This window comes from Malaclemys terrapin, chromosome 1 (genome assembly GCF_027887155.1).
Source record: "Malaclemys terrapin pileata isolate rMalTer1 chromosome 1, rMalTer1.hap1, whole genome shotgun sequence".
Taxonomy (NCBI): domain Eukaryota; kingdom Metazoa; phylum Chordata; order Testudines; family Emydidae; genus Malaclemys; species Malaclemys terrapin.
The window spans coordinates 111,910,001-111,934,817 of record NC_071505.1 but is presented as its reverse complement, the minus strand read 5'-3'; the positions used below and the strand labels follow the sequence as shown (position 1 = coordinate 111,934,817).

The window sequence follows — 24,817 nt, the reverse complement described above, 5'->3', positions numbered from 1 at the left end:
CTCATTCTTCTTTTCTGCAGAAAAAACAAGCCCAGTTCCCTCAGCCTCCCCTCATAAATCATGTGCCCCAGCCCCCGATCATTACCTTCCGTTGGACTCTCTCCAATTTGTCCACATCCTTTCTGTAGTGTGGGGCCCAAAATGGGACGCAATACTCCAGATGTGGCCTCAACAGTGTCGAATAGAGGGGAATAATCACTTCCCTCGATCTGCTGGCAATGCTCCTACTAATGCAGCCCAATAAGCCATTAGCCTTCTTGGCAACAAGGGCACACTGCTGACTCATATCCAGCTTCTCATCCCCAGGTCCTTTTCTGCAGAACTGCTGCTTATCCAGTTGGTCCCCAACCTGTAGCGGTTTATAGGATTCTTCCGTCCTAAGTGCAGGACTCTGCACTTGTCCTTGTTGAACCTCATCAGATTTCTTTTGGCCCAATCCTCCAATTTGTCTAGGTCACTCTGGACCCTATCCCTACCCTCCAGGGTATCTACCTCTCCCCCCAGCTTAGTGTCATCTGTGAACCTGCTGAGGGTGCAATCCATCCCATCATCCAGATCATTAATAAAGATGTTGAACAAAACCGGCCCCAGGACCAACCCCTGGGGTACTCCGCTTGATACTGGCTGCCAACTAGACATCGAGCCGTTGATCACTACCCATTGAGCCCAACAATCCAGCCAGCTTTCTATCCACCTGATAGTCCATTCATCCAAACCATACTTTTTTAACTTGCTGGCAAGAATACTGTGGGAGACCGTATCAGAAGCTTTGCTAAAGTCAAGATATATCATGTCCACTGCTTTCCCCGTATCCACAGAGCCAGTTATCTCATCATAGAAGAAAAGATTCCCAAGCAGCATCTCAACGTGGAGGGAGATGCTGAGGAGGCAAATCAAGGCAATTCACTCTGGACACAGGTAGGATGGCATATTTGGTGAATGTGTAAACAGAGAATCAGGTTGTAGCCCTGCAGATATCTGCTATGGCGAGATCCTTCAGGAGGGCTATAAAAGTAGACTGTCACTCTATGAGGGGGATGTAAACCCACCACTTCACAGTGGGTCAAGATACAACCCAAAACCTACTTTAACAGTCTAAGTGGATATTGGCTGTCCCTTATGCCTTTTGGAAAAATATATAGTCAGGGGCAGGCCCTAAAGATCTTAGTCCTATCAAGGTAGAAGGTGAGGGCCCTCCCAATGTCTAGTGTGTGAACACTAGTCTCCGTTGTCGAGGAACGGAAAACTGAAAAACAAATCTCTTCGTTGACATGAAATTCCAATGAGGTTTTAGGCAGGAAATGAGATGAAGGTACAGCATGACCCTGTCACAGTAGAAAGCAGTGTATGGTGGGTCTGCCACAAATGCCCCGAGTTCTTCCATTCTTCTCGCTGAGGTGATGGCAACCAGTTATGAAGTCCGGAGGGAGAGAGATCAGGTAGCCATGAGTTCAAACGGGGGGAGGGGGTATTCCTCAAGGCACTAAAGACCTGATTAAGGTCCCATGGACAAGAGATGCTCTGGACAGGGGGAAAATAAATTGTATAAACCCTTAAGGATTCTGGCTATGGTGTATGGGCAAATGCTGAAGCCTCTTCTATAGGCAAGTGGAAGGCAGTAATGGCTTCCAGGCATACTCAAACTGAGCATATTGACAACTTGTGTCTTTAAGGCCAACAGGTAACATAGGATCCTTGGGAGTGGTGCTTCTGAGGCTTGTAAAGAGCAGTGAAAACACCAGGAATAGAAGCGTTTCCACTTTTGCTGATAAGTCTTACAAGTAGTAAGTTTTTTATCTAGCAGGAAAATGCCTGAAAATTGGCTGAGAAATTTAATTCTATGCCTGAGAACCATCTAGGAGCCAAGACTTCAGGTTCAGAGACTAAAGGTTTGAATGGGTTAGAGAGCTGGAGCTCTCTGATAGGAGATCCTCCCTGAGGGGAAGGCAGAGACACATTGCCACAGAGAGATGAAGTAGATCTGAGTAACACTGAGAAGCTAGTCTGGGCCACGAGGGCACTATCTGAATAGACCTCACCCCTTTGTCTCAGTTTTGAGCAAGGTCCTGAGGATTAGAAGAATAGGCAGGTAAGTGTAGAGCAGGACACAGGGCCAAGGTTCTAGTGGGGCATCTCCCAAGGAATTGTGGCCATATCCTCTTTGGAGCAAAAAAGGCAACATTTCATATTGGTTGAAGTTGCAAAGAGGTCTGCCTTCAGGAGGCCCCACGTATGGCAGATACTGTGGAAGTCAGAGCTGCTGAGTTCCCACTTGTGGTTCTAATGGCAGTTTCTCCTCAAGCTGTCTGCAACTGTGTGCTGAAGTCACGGTAGGCAAGCTGCAGAAATTTCTATATGATGGGAGAGGCACCTGTTCCACAGCCTTAGCGATTCTGCACCTAAGGACTGGGCTCTTGCTCCTCCTTGTCAGTTTATGAAGTACATAGCTGCCTGTTGTCGAATATTGCCCTGAAAGTGTCCCTCTATGTCATGAAGAAAGTGCTGACATGCACAGTGGACTGCCTTTAGTTCTGGGATGTTGATGTGGTGCAGTCCATCTTGGCACCCTGTAGGTGCATTCGCCAACCCAAGAGAGGTATCTGTTGTGAGGATTTTTGAACATGGCAGACGTGTATGTAGTTCCCATGCAGACCTTCAGACGGCCTTTCTATTACCTGAGAGAATCCAGTACTCAGTGTGTTACGGTAATATGTTTGGAAAGGCTCTCTCTGTTCGGAGCATATGTAGTCTTTAGACATGCCTGAAGACATCTGAAGTGCAGTCTCACATGCAGCATAACAGACATGGCAGCCAACATGTGGCCCAGGAGTTGTTGGCAGGTCCTGTTTGCAGTTGTTTGTGGGCTGTGCTGTAGAGCAGAGATTAGGCTGGACATAGTGGAGAATCTGTCCTTGGGCGGGTATAGGGTGACCAGACGTCCCGATTTTATCGGGACTGTCCCGATATTTCCTTGTTTGTCCCGCGTCCCGACCGACGTGCGGTCGGGACACTGGACAAACAAGGAAATGCTCCAGAGCCTGGAGCCCGGAAGTGCTCGCGCCCCCCCCGCCCCCCCCGATTGGCTCCCTCCCCGAATCCCCACCTCTTCCCCGGGCTCACCATTCCTCCCCCCTCCACAACCGCTGGAGGGAGGCCCGGGAGACTCAGGGGAAGCGCGGGGCCGGGGTGAGCAAGAGTCAGGCCTGGCCCCGAGCAGGCAGGACCCAGTCGGGCGGCAGGGAGAGGAGGGGGGCGGCCCGCGGCTGTTCTCCCCCCCCGGGCAGCGGGACTCGGGAGCAGCCGCCGCTGCAGCTCCCACCGCCGCGGGGGGAGGAAGCGGCCATGGTGCTTGGCGGCCGCGGCTCTGGCACCCCCGAACCCCCCAGGCCTGCCGCAGGGACCCAGCAGCGCGCACGCTGCGCCCAGCCCCTGGCCAGCGTCTGGGCTTCCTCCCCTCGCGGCAGTGGGAGCCGCAGCAGTGGCGGCTCCCGAGTCCCGCTGCCCGGGGGTGAGAACAGCCCCACCGCCTGGCCCCGCCTGGCCCCGCGGGCCGCCCCCCCTCCTCTCCCCACCACCCAACTGAGCCCCGCCCGCTCGGGACCAGGCCAGACCCCCACTCACCCCGGCCCCGCACTTCCCCTGAGTCTCCTGGGCCTCCCTCCAGCGCTTGCGGAGGAAGGTGTGTTTTTTTTTGGCCACGCCCCCTGCCAGGCCCCCCCCCTGCGTCACACACACACCCCCACGTCCCGATATTTGACTTGGGTGATCTGGTCACCCTAGGCGGGTAAAGCCTTGCCAGTTAGGAAATCTAGCATGGCCACAATGAAGTCTGTTTTCAGGAATGGGGTAAATGTGGACTTTTTTAGATTGATGCAGAGGCCCAGAGAGGCCTGGGCCTTGGTCATTGCTAACTCAGCCTCTTGGGCAGAGCAGCCCCTAAGGAGCCAGTCATTCAAATACAGAAAGACCGCAAAGCCCCACTGATGCAGGTGGGCCACTACTGCTGAAGGGTCCTTCATAAACACCCTTGGGGCCACGGAGAGCCCAAAGGAAAGGACAAGCTATTGGTAATGTTCCAAGCCTATGGAAAAATGCAGAAATGCTTCTTGGAGGGATGAATAGACACATGGAAGTGAACATCTTGGAAATCAAGGGCAATCAACCAGTCCTCCCAATCCAGGGATCATTATCCTGATGCGTGCAATAGGGGATAGGTGTTCAGGTTCCGAGGTTTAACAATCGGCCTCCAACCACCGCCTCTTTTGGAAGCCAGGAAATATAGGGAATAGAATCCTTTACCAACAAATTCTTGGGGAAACAGCTCAATTGTCTTAGGTAATGAGCTCTCAAGCAGGTAGGAAGTGGGATAGGTAGTCTCCAAAGGGATGGCGGATGGCAGAATTGTGCAGCAGAAGATCTAGAGGAAGATGTTGTTTGAGGCCCTCAACCAGGTTATCAAAATGGTCACTTAGGCCTTGGCTACACTTACCAGGTAGTTCGACGGCTGGAAATCGAAGTTCTGGGTTCGACTTATCGCGTCTAGTCTGGACGCGATAAGTCGAACCCGGAAGTGCTCGCCGTCGACTGCGGTACTCCATCTCGGCGAGAGGAGTACCGCGGAGTCGACGGGGGAGCCTGCCTGCCGCGTGTGGACCAAGGTAAGTTCGAACTAAGGTACTTCGACTTCAGCTACGTTATTCACGTAGCTGAAGTTGCGTACCTTAGTTCGAATTGGGGGGGGTAGTGTAGACCAAGCCTTAGAAGAAAGTGCATGTTGAGCGGTCATGGAGAATGGTGTTCCCCTCCTCTGAGGGTCTGGATCCCCTTCTAGGGGGCTCCGTAGAGCTAGCGTAGATCTAATGTTGTCCTAGGGTCTTTAAACGAGTGGAGCAAGGAGTCTTTGTGGCCACTGAAGAGCTTGGGCTCTTCAAACGGGAGGTCATCCACAGTATACTGCACCTCCCTCAGGAGACCAGGACACTCGCCACATAACTACTGTGAAGTAGGGTTAGTGACGGGATGGGAGACATACACCATTATCTTGGTCAGAATGTAATCTTTTGCCTGCCTGTTTTTAAGTAGACAGAATAGTGGCAGGTGCCTGCTACAGAGTATATGCTGGTGATAACAGGCCCTCATTGATGGGTAGGGTGATCTTACTCCGGATATTTTACATATATAATCTTACGTAAAATATCCACTAGGGAACATTGAAACTCCTGGACCTCCGCCAAAGGAATCCGAAGGGATTCAAATGGAAATTTCATTAAGTCGTGGAAGGTCCTAAAGTCATCTGCATAGGAAGGCGGTGGTGGCATTACCACCTCACCACAGGATGACGCTAACTTGGCTAAAAGGATCGACCCTTCTTCAGTCAACGGGTGTCTCTCCTCTTAAGTCTCCTCAGATGCCATGGGAACATGCAGTACCGGGAAGTGATCTTGTGGTGCTGGTAGTTGTTGCAGTACTAACAGGTGTTCTTGTTGGCCCACTGCAGAAGTGGATAGGAGAAGGGTTGCAAAGGACATTTGTTTCCAGGGAATCTGAGGCGTCTGCTGGAAAGGCCACCTCAGGGTATGTCCCTAGAGAAGCAGGGTGTTAACAGTGCTAAAACAGAGCCCTGTATGGAAACCTCCAAGTGTCATCCCCTAAGTAGAATAGGGGGGGCTTTGTGCATTAGTACTGGTACCAAAGGCAGTGGATCAGATCCTGTTCTTGTGCATAAAGGTTCAGTCACCAACAGAAGTGGCAGGTTTGTATAATTTTTGGTGGTGCCCATTACAGGTCCAAGTCCTGCAACCCACCCCCCCCACCACCACACACACACCTGCCTTGTAAGCCAATATATATTTTAAAATAATGGGAAAATGGACTGGAAACATAAGCGTTTAACAGTTTTCCTATATTGCACAATATCACTATCATAAGAAAAAATTATTTAACTGAGAATATCAACTTTATTAATATTCTTTTGAATATGGAAACAACCAGGCACTCTACGATCAATAACCCTCAAAAGCAAATACTTCCCAAAATTAACACAAATGTAGCCCTTGTTTTGTGATGTTCTTTCGGAGGCAACAAATGCTTTTTGTCATTGTTCAGTTCTTGAAATGAAGTCATCCAGGAGACTTGAAATGTCCAATTCAGAGGTAGAGTTCTTATGAATGTGCAGAAATGCCAAGTGATTGTCATTCGCAAATAATTTTTCAGTCTGCGCAGGCAACTGAATGATCGCTCAGCGGTGCAGGTTGTAGTTGGAATTGTGTAGAATAATATCAGGAGAATTGTAACTGACATGTCACTCAAGCCTTCGTTTTGTTTCAGAAATTGCTTCACTTCGTTCACCGAATTAAACTAGCAATTTCTTGATCTGCAAATATCACTCAACATTTCTAAATGGAAAGATGGCCTCTTCATGTTAATGTCACCATGGAAAGCTCACTTATTGGGACAATGTCCTGTTTTGAGCCATTTGCTGCATCAGTTATATCCTTCTCTAATTTTACTGCGAATGTAAAGCTTTCTGTTGAAAACCTCTGTTCAATGGCAACTTTGCAAGCATCAATGATCCAGACATATATTTGATGAAAATATTCTTTGGGGTCACTGAAGGTGTAAGGAAGGCTTCCATGGTGAGCCATATCAGTGGCTTACGTTCTCAGGTGTGTAGGATCATCTAAATAAAGATTTCTTGCCTTCACTACTGTGGATTCCCAGAAGTGATTGTATGATGAGTCGGTGCGCATCCCACTCAACACCTCTTGCAACAGGCCAACTTCCTTCATAATGCTTGCCAATGACATGTTTGGGCTTTCAATTTTTGCATTAGCTTCTTCTACAGGACCCATGGCTTTCACAAGAATTGTTAGTGTAAAGTACGTTGAAAAAGACTGAAGTTGCTTCAAGAATCCACTACATTTTGTGGCAAATTCTTCTGAAGAGTAACTAAATTCATCTAGGCAGTTAATCATGGCCTTGTAGTTGTGGGGTAGAGATTTAATGCTACTGATCTTTAGTGTCCATCTTGTTGGGCACAATGGTCATAAGGCTCCCCTTCATTCTGAAACTCTCTGAATGCTACCATACGCTTTGGTGACTCCCTGAAGGCATTGAGATCTTTCACCATCGAAAACATATCACGACATTTTGGAATATTATGTAGGATACCCTGGGTGGCAAGGTTAAGAGAATGTGCAGCATAGTGCACAAATTCCGCTCTTGGCTCTGGACCTTCACTTTGGCTTTGGAATCCAGTAAATTTGCCGGACACATTACTGGCTCTGTCGTAACACTGTCCCCAGCAAACGGAAAAGTGCAAATCACAGCAGAGAAATGTATCTTCCACAATTTTGAAAAGAGAAGCAGCATCCTTCACATCAGTTTGGTAAAACCCAATAAACTCCCCATAAATCTCCCAGTCTTCACTAGAAAAGAATCTTAAAGAAAAACTTACTTGTTCTTTTCTTGACAAATCAGTAGTCTCATCCATTACAATGGTGTAAAACTTTGAAGCCTTTATCTTTTGCACAATTTGTCTTAGCACCATCATTGCCATCATTTTGATTATTTCGTTGTTAACCTGAGGTGACAGCCATTTTGTGCAACTAAGCCACTGTCTCAGTTCCTCTGAATCTGTACTGCATAGCAACAAGAGCTGCATCAAATTTGAATCCCTCATGTCCACGTAGTTCTATTCCTTGTTGAGCTAGGTACTGAACACTGTTAAAGATTTCGTGCAGTGCATTCCTAGCTGATTGCTATTGTTTTCTGTAACTGGCCGACATTAGTGCAGAAACATTTACCTGCAATTGCAGAGCAGCATACTTCAGTACCGCTTCCTTGTGACAGGAGGATTTTTCGTATGATGTAAAACCACGCAATGTGTCTCCAATTTTGAAATCCAGACGAAATAAACGTTGGCTTGGCCTTCGTAGAAAATATTAAGATCTTCTTTTCAGAACAGTTTTTGCAGACTGAGCAAAAAGCTCACTATTGTACTCCAACCATGTAAAAATTATAGCCAAGACTGCTGAAAACTTCTTATCTTATAGATTTGCCGCATCTTTCTTTTGTATAACTTCAGTTTGAACGCTGGGTGTCGAACTCAGGCCATCACTTGATGAATTATTTTCCTCTGGGTAACTTTATTAAGAATGTATCTATTGTTGATTATTACTGGTCCTACAAATCAAAAATTTGTTGCTGAGATAAAATGAAGCTACAATGCGCCGGCGCCACAAGATTACAAGGGCCAATTAAAAGTGGAAAGTCAGAAGCAGCACTCGCCTGTTTCAATACATTATATTTTGTTATACCCATATACAACCAATTATATAATTTAAAGAGAGTAAAATAATCAAGTATTGTGCTAACCACGATCATACCCCAAACTGACCGCCAAATTGAAGTTGCATATTTTTCCCCTCAGGTGAGGGCTCTGGGGATGAGGGGGTTCATGGTGCAGGAGGGGGCTCAGGGCTGGGATGAGGGTTGGGGTGCAGGGGGTGAGGGCTCTGGCTGGGGGTGCAGGGCCAGGGATGAGGAGCTTGGGGTGCAGAAAAACTGCCCCAGGGCTAGGGCCAGAGAGCACACCCCTCCCCCTCAATACTCTCCCCCAGTGAGCTCCAGGGGAGGGGCCCCCTTCTTCCTCCCCCCAACAGCACGCTCACCCTGCACCACTGTCACCGCACATGCTCCTAGGACCCCTATCAGGTCCAGGAGACCCCCTCCCTGAGCCCCCTCCTGCACCATGAACCCCCTCATCCCCATCGTGGTGGGTGCCGGGGGTGGGCTGCCATCATGTGTGGCCTCCTCCCCTTCTGCTGCCCCTCACCATAGCTTCACTGGGGGTGGGGGAATGGGGCTGCCCATTGCCCAGCATGGGGCAGGAGCGGTGACTGGGGGGCGGTGGGGGAAGAAGGGGCAGAGTGTCACAACACTCACCCAAGCCCCAGCTGCTCAGGTCCAGGAAGCCCCCTTGCCTCCCCTGTGGTGGGTGGGTGCCGGGGGCTGCCAGCACATGTGGCCGCCTCCCCTGCTGCAACCTGCTGTCCCTCACCATAGCCTCATGGGGGATGAGGCTGCCTGGAGTGGTGGCTGTGGGTGGGGGGGCACGGATCACATGGTCAGACACTCACCCAAGCCCCAGCAGCTGCTCAAGCGAGGTCCAGACTCCACCTCCCGGAACCCCCCTCAGGGTTGCCTCCCAGTGGGTGCCGGGGGAGGGGAGGGCTGCCAATCATGTACGAGCCTCCTCCCCCCGCAGGTGCGGCAGCCGTCTCAGCCTGCCGCCGGCATCACTCCTGTGTTGTAGGCAGCAGTGACCAGCAGCAGCAACAAGGAAGCGCAGCGCAGAGCAGCAGGGCAGCCTCCCGCTTGAGGCAGGGATGCTTCGGGGCCTGGGGGAGGCGCGTGAGGGCGGCAGGCAGGGAACGCTCAGCTGGAGGTGCGGGGGCGGCAGGCAGGGCCAGGGGAGAGACCCGACTCCGAACATTGGTGGAGCCGGGCCCCCCGGTCCTGAATATTCCTGGAGCCCGAGCAACACGGACCTATACAACTCACTGCCCCTGGTCACCAACTGTAGAAGCAGCACTGTGGGAGAGGCTCTTACAGTACCCCTTAAGACAGGGGACTCCAGTTTCTCCGAGATGAGGAGATCCTCAGGGCAAAGGAATCCAGAGGGTGCTGGTGGGCTATGATAGCCTAAGACGATAATGGAGATTGATGTAGGACTGGGGATGGCGCATACAGTACCAGAAAGGCAGACTAGATGATATCTCTGTGCTTGAAGTGTTTATATCTCATGGAGGGCAGTCCTGGACAGGGAGCCAGGGGTCGGTCTGGCTGATCTCAATGTTTCCAAGAGGATGTCTGTTCCAAAGCCCTTGAGATAGTCTTAGGGTACGTCTATACTTACCTCCGGGTTCGGCAGTAAGTAATCGATCTTCTGGGATTGATTTATCGCATCGTGTCTAGACACGATAAATCGATCCCGGAAGTGCTCGCTGTCGACGCCGGTACTCCTGCTCTGCAAGAGGAGTACACGCAGTCAATGGGGGAGCCTGCCTGCCGCATGTGGACCCGCGGTAAGTACCTTCTATTTCAAACTGAGGTACTTCGACTTCAGCTACGTTATTCACGTAGCTGAAGTTGCATATCTTAGTTCGAACTGGGGGGTTAGTGTGGACCAGCCCTTAGAGTCCCTGGTTTTAGATGCACCTTGGTGACTAGAGGCATCAGACAGTACCAAAGCAGGTCTCTCTCGGTACTAATTAACTGAAGACCTCCTATCGAGATGACTTCTTAGGTGTTACCAAGATTTTGGTACCAGTGTCAGCTGCAGACTCAGTTGTACCCATTATGGGAGGCAAGGTCTCTGGGTAGTTAGCTGTAATAAGTGACTTTCTCTATCGGATACTCTCAAAAAAGGGGTGAAGGGCTTTTTTCTTTTAGAGGGCTTCATCTCTGGAACCTCCGCTGGAGCTCTGGAAGTCAACTGTGCAGCTTGAGAGATTGAGGCTGATGTATAGTGGGGGAGAAACAGACCCCTACCAGAGCTAAAGAATGTTTCAAGAGGAGCTTCAGCCTAGCCTCTCTATCCTTGCAGGACCTGCCCTTAAACCTAGTACATACTTTACACTTGGATGGGACATGAGATTCTCCGAGACACCAGAGAGAGCTAGGGAGCCTATCGCTACAGGGAAGAGACCTGTGATGGGTCTGGCAGGACTCAGTCTTAGGCATAATTTGGAGAAGTGCCATAGGCCAGAACAGGTGATGCAAGAAATTCAGGGGCAAAAAGAAACTGGGGGTGGGGGGGAGGTGGGGGAGTGGCGGGCTCAAGAACACATTGTGCTCCAAGAGAACAAGAGAAACTAACAAATAAAAACTAGCTAAGTAAATAAAATAAACAAGAAAATGTGAAAGGCAGAAAGAAGATGCAAACAGCAGACACCACAACTGTTCCATCTCAAGCGCGAGATGGTTGGGAAAGAATTGGAGCAGCAGCATGTCCATGCCTCCTTGTGCTCCCAGGCAAGGACGTGTAAGGCGCTGCTTTGCACAGGCGCACACCCTGCTATTTATAATCTCTGGTCAAGAGGGCACAGATGCACACACGTTACCATGGAGAATGCACATACTTGAACTGTAGCATTATAACATAAGGTTGCATCAACTGAAATAAATGGGGGGAGGGGGCGAAATCCACCAAACAAGCACAGACCTTCCGAAATTTCTTCATCGAGGTGTTTTAGCTCCTTCTCGATTTCTGTCTTAAGCTTCTCTAGAACCTCTTTCTCCAAAGCTTGTGGTATTACAGACTCCTGGGGCCCTGAAACAAACCAGAGAAGTTGGTCAAAAGGTGCACTATCTGCCAGGAGAGTTAAATAATGGTTGCTGATATAAAAAATTTTTAAGTGTAAAGAATCTAGAATTTAGTTGCACAAAACAGAGTTCAACTTCCCACAGCAACATGAAGTCTGACCTCTTTTTACATATATTACAATGGAGCTTTATTACATGATCAATGTATAATCCATATAATAGTCTATTTTGCACACATGCAGAATACTCTATTTGGCTTAAATAAGAATATGTAAAAAGTGTTTAACAAATTAATTAGTAAACAACTAAAAGGAAGGCCACAAACAGCAAATAGTGAACACTATTTTAAATCCAAAAATGAACTGAAGAGTAGTTTTCAAAACCATCCTAATCATAAGCCAGAGGATGCAAATAAGCAATATGCAAATAACTAGTCAGTCAAAACCATATCAAACTACACCAAATCAAAGCAGACAGCATCAGAAGTTACAACATTTATCTAGTACCATCTGTCTCATCTAAATACTGAGAATAAATATAATTTGATATTTCTTAAACTTTACAGAACTACATACACAAAAAATCCAAGGAAGCAGTCAACCAACAAAAGGCACCTCAAACTCCAGGTACTGAAGAATCCCAAAATCTCTATTAGGCAGCCCTTTTATCTTCTGGGCTTTATGGTCTCCTTTTCATATAGGGTCTACAGGTCACAACAGATCATCTAATGTAAAGCTTCCAAAGTCTTGTTCTAGATAGTCTAACAACTAAACCAAATTATTTCAGACATGTCAACAACACTTGTCTTTGTTCAGAATGGTATAATATCCCAGGTGTTTGACTTATGAACCGGAAAAGTCTAAAACTATTTCTGAACAGGTGAAAACACATTGAATATTCAAGGCTTTCAGAAACTGCTAATTGGATTTTAATCTAACTGCCTGGAAAGAGTTCACCTCTGGGCTGAGAGAGAGCCAACAAAAATGCTGCTTAAGTAGCTGCTCTTTGGGAAAAGGTACAAGCCACAAAGAACAGGTGCTTAGAAAGAATGTGCCACATCAGACTCTCAACTCTGAGCCAACTTTTTTTCCTTCCCTTTCCCCCATTCTTAACACTTTTTAATCTTGTTTAATCAGTCCTTATTTGTTCTGATCTCTGTTTCCTTCAACAGTGTCAATAACTTTTGTCCACAAACTAGGCTTCTATGATTATGTTCCCGATTCTTAGCTCTCCTTACTACCTTCAGCTTTCCTTTAGAGGCTCCACTCTGTCCCTCCAGGTTTCATCTTTGTACCCTCCATGGTGATTCTATTCATGATCATTGTTTCCCACATTTTAGACATTTAAAACAGCCTAGTAATATTCATTAGCATTGCTTCCAGTGACATCTGTATTTGAAAAGTGAGTTGGAAGTGTTTACCTAAAATCAATCTAGCTGAGCATGGTAGGAACTTCAGAATTGTTCATATACATATGCTATTCTCCAGTTGTAGCTACCTGTGTGAAGCACACTCATGCCAACTGAATGCATGAGTCAGCGGAAAAGGTTTACAGTTCCTGATGTGAACAGTTCAAAAATGCAGCAGATGGCCAGTCCCATTTCATTTTTCTCAGCCCCACAATTATGCAACTATCTCCTCCTCTCAAACTATTTTCCTTAGCTTCCCAAGTTCCTCTCAAACACTTTTTCTCTCACCCCGAACCATAAATTCAAGAGAAGAGCTCTTCCTTATTTTGGGTAATGAGCAGCCGCACACTAAAGCTTTATCAATTCCCTCAATATCCCCTCTTGGAATCACTGAAGTACAACTTCACCATCAAAACCAACAAGTACATACACATACAGCCTCCTGTTTTAATATATGCCTCACCCTGCCCTGCTTGGAAGGAAGGCAGCAGCCTGTGTAGACAACGACCCTTTCTCATGTGACTAACGTGATGCTGATTGCACATGACAAGCTGTCATACATGATAACAAGTCATGTGGAAAATGTGAGCAAGAGAAATCCCACTGCTGCCAGCGTACAAAATAATTGTTTTGATAACTGATGCTGCAAAGTCAATGGTTTCTATCTCATCAACACCCTCAACTTTACAGCAGCAGATTCCAACAGTATAAAACCATTTAGCGGTGCCAGAGCATTAAAAAAAAAAAAAAAAAAAATCTACCTCTCTGGCTCAGTGACTCTACAGAGAGCAAACACTGCAAAGATCAACAGACTCCAGCTTCCTGCAGCTCCATTCTCTTGATCCCCATCAATATAAAGAAACATGCCCAATTTCAGAGAACAGTTCAGTGCAATACGAAGGGTCTTAAAAGAGAAGTACCCCTTTAAGTAGTTTTCAAAGCTGTTCAGAACTAACCAGAAGAAAAAGACTTCAGTATCAGCTTCTGGGGAAATGGAAGTATCCTATGATGATCTCAAGCGATACCCCGTGGCTGACCCGGAAGTGGCACTGATAGGGGATCCACGTGGAGCCAAACTTACCTTTCCAAGGATAAAAGGACAGGTCAACCCAACGCAGAACCTTTAATGGCAAGTGGATCTTGCAGGGCCCTTCACTTCCTCACAGGAGGAAAGCACAAAGAACACAGTAATTTGTATCACTGCACTCCAGTTTGCACAAGTTAATCATGGGTGTGTGTGATGAATGTGCGAGTTTTTGTTAATAGATTTATGATCCATATGTGCATCTCAGTTTATGTATCATACACAGAGTGTAGAGGAGAAGGAGACATGCCCAAGTGTCCCATATTCTCTCTGGGATGAGACCAGATACTTTAACAAGCACTGGCTGGAACCACACATCAGAACGGAGAATTCAGAACAGACAACAGGAGCCCCAGTAAAGAACATCACCACTTAATGACTAGAAAGTCAAAGCAGGGCAAGGTGAATTTAAAAAAAAATAAAATAAAAAAAAAAATCAATGATTTAAAAAAATCGGATTTTTTTGATAAAATGCTTTTTGAGGAAAAACTATCTAAAAATAGCTTTAATTAAGATATCTTTGAGCTATAATGTATCATCATGGAATAGGGATTATAAATTCTAATTCTATAGTATGAGACAATATATTGATGTAATGTTTAAGAAAAGTTTTGTAAATGAGTTCCAATAGTTCATAGATTAGGGACCCAAACTTATGGGGTTCCAGGGGATTCTGTATAAACTATTTAGGCTAATCTTTCTATCTACCCCATGGGACTCTGTATTTTCTAGACTGAGCACTATCAGAGATGCTTAGTTTTGCAGTTCTCAAACTGTGGATTTGTGTCTCCAGAGAACATGCTTGTTTTCAAATAAATAAATCAAATAAATAAATATGTAGAGGTGAGAAACAACAAACCTCAACCCTATTGTCCCTCTGCAAATTTGTGTACACAGAGGCAATCACTTACCTCTCTCTAAAAATGCAAAGTTTCAAAAAGTTCAAGGGGCTATGGCTTCTGCCTAAGGAATCTGACTTGAACCTGTTTTTCACCATGCTAACCTAAGGACTTCCAGACACTGTATTCCAGTTGACTAATAAATGCTACCTTGCTTTGAAAAGGTTTCTGGGTATTGCTGCAAAAAACTTACTGAGTACATTGCTCCCTAAGAAGGCAAAGTTTTCAGGAGTCTGATTTCATTTGGGCTGCAGCAAGGCGCAATGTGCAACAGGGATGCTGGAGCTCAAAGACTCATTCAAGTAATCTTTGAGGTCACGTGGTCTCCCCTTGTGAAGAGTGTGGATGCTTGAAGTCTGGCGCACCAAAGGGGATACTCGCAGGAGACTATTTAAAGGCTGACTTCTGGTTGCTGTAGTAGAGGTCTGCATGGACATGTCTGAAACAGAACTGGCCGTATTAGTTTCCTTCTTTAGGGGGAGGGATAGCTCAGTAGTTTGAGCATTAGCCTGCTAAACCCAGGGTTGCGAGTTCAATCCTTGATGGGGCTACTTAGGAATCTGGGGCAAAATCAGTACTTGGTCTTGCTAGTGAAGGCAGGGGGCTGGACTCAAGGACCTTTTGGGGTCCCTTCCAGCTCTATGAGATAGGTGTATCTCCATATATTATTCTTCAAGATCAGTAGGCTAAAGTTGATGTAATTGCTGCTTTTTAAGCCAAAGCAACAGCAACCACACAGTCAGCACTTCCTAAATAATGCGCAGATGGCTCAATACTCCATAAAATAAGAAGTACGTCAATCCAAGTGTTAGTTATATTAAATGTTTCCCCTAGAAAGATCTGAGAATACTACAAGCAACTTTATAGTTACTGAGACTAAGATTAAGTGATAGGCAACATACATCAACAAAATGATAGAATCCTCTCATCCTCTAAAGTAGTGGTGCTCAACCACAAACAGCTGAAGATTCAAAGTGGTCAAATGGAGCTGCAGAGTACCACAAAATCAGACCCTGATGCTGTACTGCAGCATGGGTGACAAGACATTGTATCAATGTATACTGTCATACCGACTTAATGACATGAAAATGCAACATTATCATTCCCTATATTGCTTCTTTCTGAGGAGTGGAAGTTCTCACTCCTTACCATTGGGGGATCCCAAACAACTCCTTTTCATTTGCATTTAGTGGCTCTCATACCACACATAATATAAATAATAATCATAATGATCAAGCATATGGAATGCCAGACACTTGTGCATGAGCTGCCTGTTAAGCAACAAGAAACGGAAAACTGTTACAAGCACAGAAAGCAGTAAAGGAGACACCAAGAGTGAGATAAGAAGAGGATGGAGAGGAGAGATGAAGGTAGGGTGAGGTTATGTAGGGCCTTAAAATTGAAAAAATGGAGCTTGAATTTATATATATATATATATGACTGATGACAAGCAATGGGATTCCAAACAGGCAAAAAGGAAAATAACATGGGCAGAGCCGGAGAGGAAGTTGACTTTGGCAGTGGCATATGAACAGATAGGAAGGTGGGGATATGGAGAGAAAAGTGTGAATGGCAGCAAGAAAGTTTGAGTAATGATGGCAAGAGATTACGAGTGTTGGTTGTCTGTTTGCTGAAGGAAATGAGGCAGGTTTAAAGCAATGGGGATGGAAAGAACAAATTTTGAAAGTATTCTCCTAGAACAACGAAGAGCATGTCTGAGAGAACATCCCTCTGCAGCATAAGCAAACTTGTCTATGTTCTCTAAATAGCAGACTTGTTAGCTAGTTATCTTTACTCAGAAGCTCTGTGTTCTCCTAGCTTTGGATGTCAGTTGAATACAAAAACTTGTACTGACATTTTGTTCTTAATTCAGTTTCAGTATTGATCTTTAATTAAATGCTTAGAGGATTCTCCATTTCCTCCCCACTTTTAAACAAACTCAAAGTTATTTTCTATGTTTGCATAAACTGATCTTAGATAGAGAAAAATACTGATTCCTCTTGGAATCTTTTGTTCTCGTAATGAAAATGTCTATTTCAAATAGTGGCTTTGTTCTTACCCAATGTGCGTTTATTGAAATAAAATGTAGTTATCAAAGATTAGGAAATGGCATGGTCACATCTCCTGTGATAGCCAAATAACCCATGCTTTCCCACTAAAAGCTTATGAAACAGATAAATCGTAAGTGCGACAATGCATGGGTGTCTTGGTACTCAGGTGCCTGTCCCTTCACAGAGCAGGAGATAAAATTACAACAGAAATTACACTGACACCAAAGTACAAACAGATATTGTTTATTAAAGACAAAAAAATTAATTGTACAGATTGAAGTATGAACTTAGTGCCACAGAGATAGTCGCAATTTTCAAAAATATTTTGATACTACCCCCTTGATTTCTCTACTTTTTGCAAACCCTGACAGATAACCTAGGTAATTCTGATTCAGTACTTGTGTATTTCTATATGGTAGTTAAAGGGAAAAAAGTTTTAAGGATTTCCCTTCCCTCGTAACTTGATTTGAACATGTGCTGAAATACAAGAGCTAGTAGTGTCAGACATTAAAAATGGGCAACCCTGAATCATGACAAAGATTTTAATAAAAATACTGGCTGGCCAATTGCAGTCCATGCTCTCAGTTCTCGTGAATGCAGGTCAAACTGTATTAAGGATAAACAAATGTCAGACAATACTGAGAGTACTTGGAATCATCCATAATTGCAGATTTAAACAAGATCCAATTCCTTTATCATCACTTGATGCAGAGAAAGCTTTTGATAGAGTGGAACTTTCTGTTTCAAGTCTAGTCCCAAAGGGACATTACTGGCCCCCAGTTCCTTACATGGATAACTGCTCTTTACACCAGCCCCAAGGCAGCTACACAAGATAATGGGGTTAAATCTCCCCTTTGAAATACACAGAGGGACTACTGGGCGGGGATGTCCATTGTCTCTTTTACCTTTGCCACTGGCCATGGAGCCTTCTGCACAGAGGATAAGGAACAATGACTACCACAGGAATAAAACTGACAGGAACACATCAGAAAGTAGCTTTATATGCAGATGATGTAATATTTTTATCTAAACGAAGTATGTCCCTAAAATTAGTATGTGAACAAATCCATGACTTTGGGAAAGCATCTGGATTTAAAATAAGTTATGCTAAATCTGAAATGCTAACTATAAACTTGCCAGACTCTGAGAAGTCAGCCCCCCAGAAGTCATTTGTGTGCAAATGGGCAACAAATTCTATAATACACCTGGGAATTCATATCTCAAACAACCTAGAAGAGCTCTATGATTTAAATGTCAAATCACTACTTCAGAAAATAAAGGAAGATTGGGAGTGGTGGGGAAAGTATGCCATTTCTTGGTTGGGAAGAAAAGCCACAGTCAAAATAAACATTTTGCCAAGGATATCTTTCTTGTTTCAGAATCTTTCGGTAATCATCCCAGACTAAAACCCTAGCAGGAATACACAGAGGATGATGTTAGAATTTATACAGAATAAGGGTGTGTCTTCGCTACCCGCTGATCCAGCGGGGATCGATTTATCACATCTAGTCTAGACATGATAAATCGACCGCCGAACACTGTCCCGCTGACTCCTCTACTCCAGTGCCACGAGAGGCGCAAGCAGAGTCAACGGTGGACTGGCAGCAGTCGACTCACCGCGGTGAAGATACCACAGTAAGTCGATCTAAGTACATCGACTTCAGCTACATTATTCACGTAGCTGAAGTTGCGTAACTTAGCTCTATTCCCCCGCCCAGTCTAGACCAGACTAAGAAAAGATCAAGGATGCAAATACTTTGTACAGACCCATTAAACAGAGTTGACTGACTAGCTGTTCAAAGTATTCTATGGTACTATCAAGCCAGCAAGCTCAAAATAATAGTAAGACTGGGGGGGAGATTTAACCCAGCCAAAATACTGGGTCTTTATTCAACAAGAAAACTGTGGCTGTGCAAACACTGCTAGGCTACCGGATTAATAAAAAATATCACACCCTCCAGAAATTACTACACATTCATTAGCACAAGATAACCTATAGGTTTGGGACAGAACTACAGATGAGATAAATTATTTTTCCTCACCAGTGTCACACATTGCAAAACAATCCAGATCTTAATGGAAATAATGAACCAGAGAGCTTTAAAGACTGGGAGAGCCATGGAATACAAATGGTTGGCCAGCTAGTCAAGAAAGAAAAGTTTCTAACTTATTTAGAGATCAAAACTAACTTAACTTGCTCACTCTCCATGGTACCAGTGCTTTCAAATTAGGCATTGTTTCTCAGCTTTCTAAAAAAAGCTGTTTATACAGAAAACAAATTTTAATAGAAATTATCAATTTTTACAGACAACTTTCCACACCCAAAAAATGTGTATAGGCAACAGGCTGGGAAAAGGATCTGGATGGACAAATTACTCCAGAGGAATTGGTTTTGATCTGGAAAAGAGGACCAGCAACCTCAGTCTGTGGCACAATAAAAGAAAATGACTAAGATCCTGCCTTAATGGTACCTCATACCAGTCAGGGTAAAAAAATATACTGTATATAGATTGAGTGGGGATAAACATTGGAGAAACTGTGATGAAAGAGGAGATTTTATGCATACACGGTGCATATGTCCAGTCATTAGAAAGTACTGGGATACAATTCATAACCAAACACCACAGGTTGTGGGATATTTCTTACTAAACGATCCTTTGGTAATCCTCCTGTGGCTTTCTAATGGGGAAATGGTCACACAAAAGGAAATCAATCTCATCTGCTAATAGCTGCTATGCTACTGATAGGATAGCTGCTCACTAGAAAAAGAAAAAAGTCCAACCCTACAGGGGGAGGGATAGCTCAGTGGTTTGAGCACTGGCCTGCTAAACCCAGGGTTGTGAGTTCAAACCTTGATGGGGCCATTTAGGGATCTGGGGCAAAAATCTGTCTGGGGATTGGTCCTGCTCTGAGAGGGGGTTGGACTAGATGACCTCCTGAGGTCCCTTCCAACCCATATATTCTATGAAAACAACATGAGAGAGTTATTATGGAAAAATTAATGAACCAATTATATACCCAGCAAAAGAAACAGAGAATAGATATTTAATATTTGGTTACCATTTACTGAAAAAAATCAACAAAGTACATTCACCTGCAAGAAACTCCAGCATGTGTCCAAATTTTTGGAATGTTAATATTTGATATTTCTAGTCTGCTAAATGTGTAATCAGAGATTTCACTTAAAAAAAATCAACCCGTCGTAGATGATGTAATGATGCTCACTCTAATATGGCAACACCCTGTCAAATCTGATGACCACAGTTCTGCATAATGTCTCTTTAAACAAACGCTCACTATTGTAATGGTTACTGTTTTGTTTCTGATATTTACATGACAAAGATTTGTAAGCCTGTTAATACTTTCTAAATAAATAACTAATAAAAAAAGGGGACAACCCAACAAAACATACAAGATATTTATACATGATGTTCATTTTATGATTATTTGTTGAATGTTTGGCACTAAAGAATAAGAGAAGACATGGTAATTGGGCTATGCTATTTACAATCTACCTTAGACGAGTACACTCTTCAAGCACTGCTTATTTCCCCTATTCCTTCCTCTTCCCCAGATGATGGATTAACAGTGAAAGTCTTCATGGAAGAATTATTTTAAAAAAGATGGGATCTGAAGGAAGAGAGGGTAGCCCTTTAATACAAAGTTGGGAGAATGGTCCAAATACCAGTAATAGAGGTAAATAGTCTCCCTGCATTATTTGCTTTAAATTCTGTTGCCTTTCTGTACAGTTCAGAACAGTGCTACTTACCAGAAAAGAACTAAATACAATGTAAAAAACATACTTCAGTTCCACAAAGATGTCATATTGTTAACCCTGGAAACTAAAAATTATATCCACAAAACAAGAGAAATAGTCTATGGCAGTCGTGGCTTCCTTTAGACTGCCCCCACCTCCAGAATGCCTCAGTCCTGCTCTGGAGAAACTGCTTCCATAATCCATGCAGTGCTTGACTTCTCTAGCCTGGTCTACACTAGCATTTTGTTGGAAGTATCCCACCACCGTACTACCACTGACTGCAGCTACAGTGGAAGCACTAATATAAACAGGGCACAAGTGCGTATACCACAGTGTTGTCTAAACCTACTGCAAGCAAGGCTAGAACTCAGACACTGAAAAAAAAAAAAAAAAAAAAAAGCCTGATACCTGTTTAACCCAACCCCAGGGGATAAAGCATGAGTGGGAAATTGCCCAAAAAATGCAACTGCAAAGAAAGCCTCTGGAGTGGCAACAAGGATGACATCCAGAATATATCTTCTGAGGAGCTATAGTGAGACCAACTATTTGTTTCATAAACGACAAACAACACTGACAATAAATTGTAGTCACTATGGACTCAGCTGAAATTAAACCAGTTACCTAGATGTGAACTGCTTTGTTTCTATCTCCAGGTCTTCATGTTATTTTAAAAGTGAACATATATAGTGAGATGCACAAATCTAGCTGCTGCTTTTTGCATTTTTTACATACATGCAAGACAGACTTCTCAATTCTATAGTTCATTGATAAAGCAGCCACACAGGTAAATACAATGTTACCTGGAGTTGAGGGAGGATGTTGCTCTTGTGGCTTCTCCTGTGACAAGAGCCCCAGGTAGCTGAGAACAACATATTTTGTTTCATAGTGAAATCCTACAGGCACAGCAGTAGAGGACGCCATTGGATTGACTTGCAATGCTCCACAGGGTTAATGGTGCACGTAGTTTTTCTTCTGGCTAAGAGGGGAAGACTGAAAGAGAGAAGATTAATTTTTTTTGTAAAGAAGAAGAGCAGAAATCCATACTCCCTATTACAGTAAGAGCAATCACACCCCAGGATTCTGCTAAAGACTCTTAAGAGCTTCCATCTCAATACCCTATAGAGAATTTATAACTGCCGTTTCCATTTGCTTAGGGTGAAGCTTTGCCTACTAACGCCTCAGACCAAGACGACATTTCTTTCCTTTCTTTTCCACTCCAGTATCATCCAAAAATATATGGCTGGATTAAAATGGAAAAGGGGATGGTGGGCACTCTCTTACTTGTTTCAGACTGGAGAAACTTTTGTTTATAAAGGAACACAGTTAACTGGAAGACTAAGCTTAAAAGAGTTTAAGACCAGTTTGTTTCTACACATACATGAATGCGCCTGACATTTTTGTGGCTTTCTAATCACTTGCCTACAAAGTAGGAAACCACAAATTTTCTATTTTCATAAATGTTTTTCTCTTCCCCTGTTGCTGTGTGACAGACCAGCAGCAACAGAGAAAACTGATTATAGTGGAACTGCAAATCTGGGAACCTACAAAGTGCTGTTAAGTGCAGGAAAACTAACAGAAAGACTTCTCTCTCTAATCGCTCATTTATAGTAATCATTGTTTATGCTTGTAACAATACATTTTCAAATTGTGGTTTTTAAGCCAATAGTATATCTCAACTTAAAACTGTGTAGTTCACTACTGCTTAGTTAGGGCCTTTACACAGGGTTTGAGAAGTTTACTTACCAATAACTGATAAGATAGTTTCACTTTGCTGTCTTGTCTCACACATTAGTTAGAGAGAAACTGACAGAACCTTGGCCTGTTTCACTACTGCCTGTAGTGCAGCCATGAAGTTCACCGGACTTGTGAATTTCATGTTGCAGCTGCTCCATAATGTTCCCTTTAGATACAATATCAGGAAACTGTGGGGGAGTAAGGGTGGCGAGAGAGCTCTCCTCTCCCCAATCCTTACTTCCCTGGGAACAGCTGAATTTTTTGTTGTTTCTGCTGCTTCTCATAAGATTCCAGCACTACTGCTACTCACACCTTATTGCACAATTAAACTGACAGTGGTCATCTCTCATTCACTTTAGTGTTCAAACAGCAGGAGCACATGGTTAACAGAGGAAAGGAATTCCACACCCTTTACCAGTGTCTCCCTCTGCAGGTGGGAGGGCATCTCCCTGACCAGTAGCAGGTTACGAGACTGAATTTCTCAGCCAGGCACTGTCCCTCGATGAGACAGAGATCCAAATATCTTCAATATAAACATCTGGCTGATCAACTTTTCCATTCCTACTACTTTTATGTATTTCACTTTATAAACCAGGGGTAGGCAACCTATGGCATTGGTGCCAAAGGCGACACGCGAGCTGATTTTCAGTGGCACTCACACTGCCAGGGTCCTGGCCACCGGTCCGGGGGGGCTCTGCATTTTAATTTAATTTTAAATGAAGCTTCTTAAACATTTTGAAACCTTATTAACTTTATATACAAAACAATAGTTTAGTTATATATTATAGACTTCTAGAAAGAGATCTTCTAAAAACGTTAAAATGTATTACTGGCACGCAAAACCTTAAATTAGAGTGAATAAATGAAGACTCGGCACAGCACTTCTGAAAGGCTGCCGACCCTTGTTATAAACGCTCAAATGAGAGAAAAATTAAAAAAAATGTCAGGTCAAGAGAGCTAAAGTATGACAGCTGAGAAAGGGTAGCAACGAAAAAATTTCTGTGATTTCCATCTGAGATCTGGTAAAGTAAAGAGGTTCAAGGCAGATTTTAAAAAGATTTAGACTATTAGTGCCTATTTACTTATTTAAGTAAAATGAAGTGTGAATAACTATTTCCAATGGGAATCTAGTCAAGCAGCACAAGGAAGCCAATCACAATGGTCAGGGAATTCACGATCAATTTTAAAAGTTAAAAAGCTCTCAATTGCTTCAAATGGTTATTTCCAAACTATAAGTAGTGCATGTTTTGCTGCTAGAGTGGACATCTAATGATGAAGCTGACAGTACACTCCAAAGATGATGGAGGCTACAGAAACAGCTATTTGACGGCTTCTGAATAGTTCTATCACTGTCAATTGACAATTGTGTGACAATTACTTTTTAGCTAAAAAACAGCACCAAATTTAATGGTACAAAACTGATTAGATTTATAGTAATGAAATCTTGTGAAAAACAGAGCACTACTTTAGGAGCCTTTTAGGCCATTCCTACTGTTTACATTTCAGAATGCCTTGTGATCAGTATGGACAATGCATTAGAGGGCCATAAGTACAGTCCATCCGGCAAACGATGCCTTTAAAAGAAAAAAAGTCTTCCTTTGTGTCCAAATGAGACATTAGAAGTAAGTTCTAAACCTTCTCATTATTGCAAAGGCAACCAAATTGTGGAAGATTAGCAGTGTAGCTTTTATTTTTGCTTTAGAGCTGTTTTGAGGTAGTATGGAAAGGATAATAAATTTTACAATAAAAGATGCAAAAGGAAGGGAATCAGTGGGAAATCAGTTAAACTATTCCTTTTGATCTTTAATACTTTCAAACTCATTTAGTATTAAAAGCAGTGTGGAGATCACTTTCATTTAGACTATACTCCAGGAAGCCCTGCCTCCTCTTGTTTATTTCAGAATGCCTGGAATATTCCCCATGGTTGGCTCCTCTGCTGCAGAAATGACTGCAGCTGCAATTCATACACAAGACTAATGGTGAGATACTTTCGAGTCAACATTGGCATCTCTTCCCTCACATTCATAATCTTACATTTATACAGCACCTTTCATCCTCAAGTGCTTTATAGACAACACTGTAAATAATGCTACACCCAGCACTAACATAGTTTCTGGGGTGGAACAGCAGCTGTTACACAACACACAACTACAGGACTACACGTTACGTGAAGAAAAGCACCACAGCTAATTAAAACTTCAAAGGAAATTTAGGCAGGCAGAGCATACTTTCATGAGATGGGATAAACCTTGTTATGGTTTGAGTTAAAACTGCACTGAAATTGACGTGAAAGACGCCACTCTTCATCAAGCGTTTCCCAACACATTATGGAGCTTTTGTTCAATCCTGTTTCACAGAACACCCCAGGTTCCCACCATTTCCTGCAGCACTTACATGGTTCCTTGGAGATCTTCGATTTGGAAACTGAACTGTGCAGAATTGTGATTATCTTACACAACCTGAAAGAATTTCAAATGATATCTAGAGGAATCCAAGCACTATACTATATATCATTTAAGAACAATTTTTAACAGAGGATGAGGCACTATCCTTAGA

The 24,817-nt window shown here is 43.8% G+C and overlaps 1 protein-coding gene across 3 annotated transcripts in view; it reads right to left on the bottom strand.

Moving 5' to 3' along the window:
* The window catches only part of BCL2L13 (BCL2 like 13), a 67,074-nt gene that overhangs the window by 37,080 nt on the left and 5,177 nt on the right, over positions 1-24,817 (bottom strand). For all 3 annotated transcript variants that reach the window (XM_054035557.1, XM_054035565.1, XM_054035553.1), the window contains exons 2-3: positions 21,328-21,517; positions 11,228-11,335 (exon numbers count right to left, since the gene is read on the bottom strand). In XM_054035557.1, the coding sequence (XP_053891532.1) occupies positions 11,228-11,335; positions 21,328-21,448 (229 nt within the window). In that variant the 5' untranslated portion in view covers positions 21,449-21,517. The remainder of the gene's footprint in view (positions 1-11,227; positions 11,336-21,327; positions 21,518-24,817) is intronic.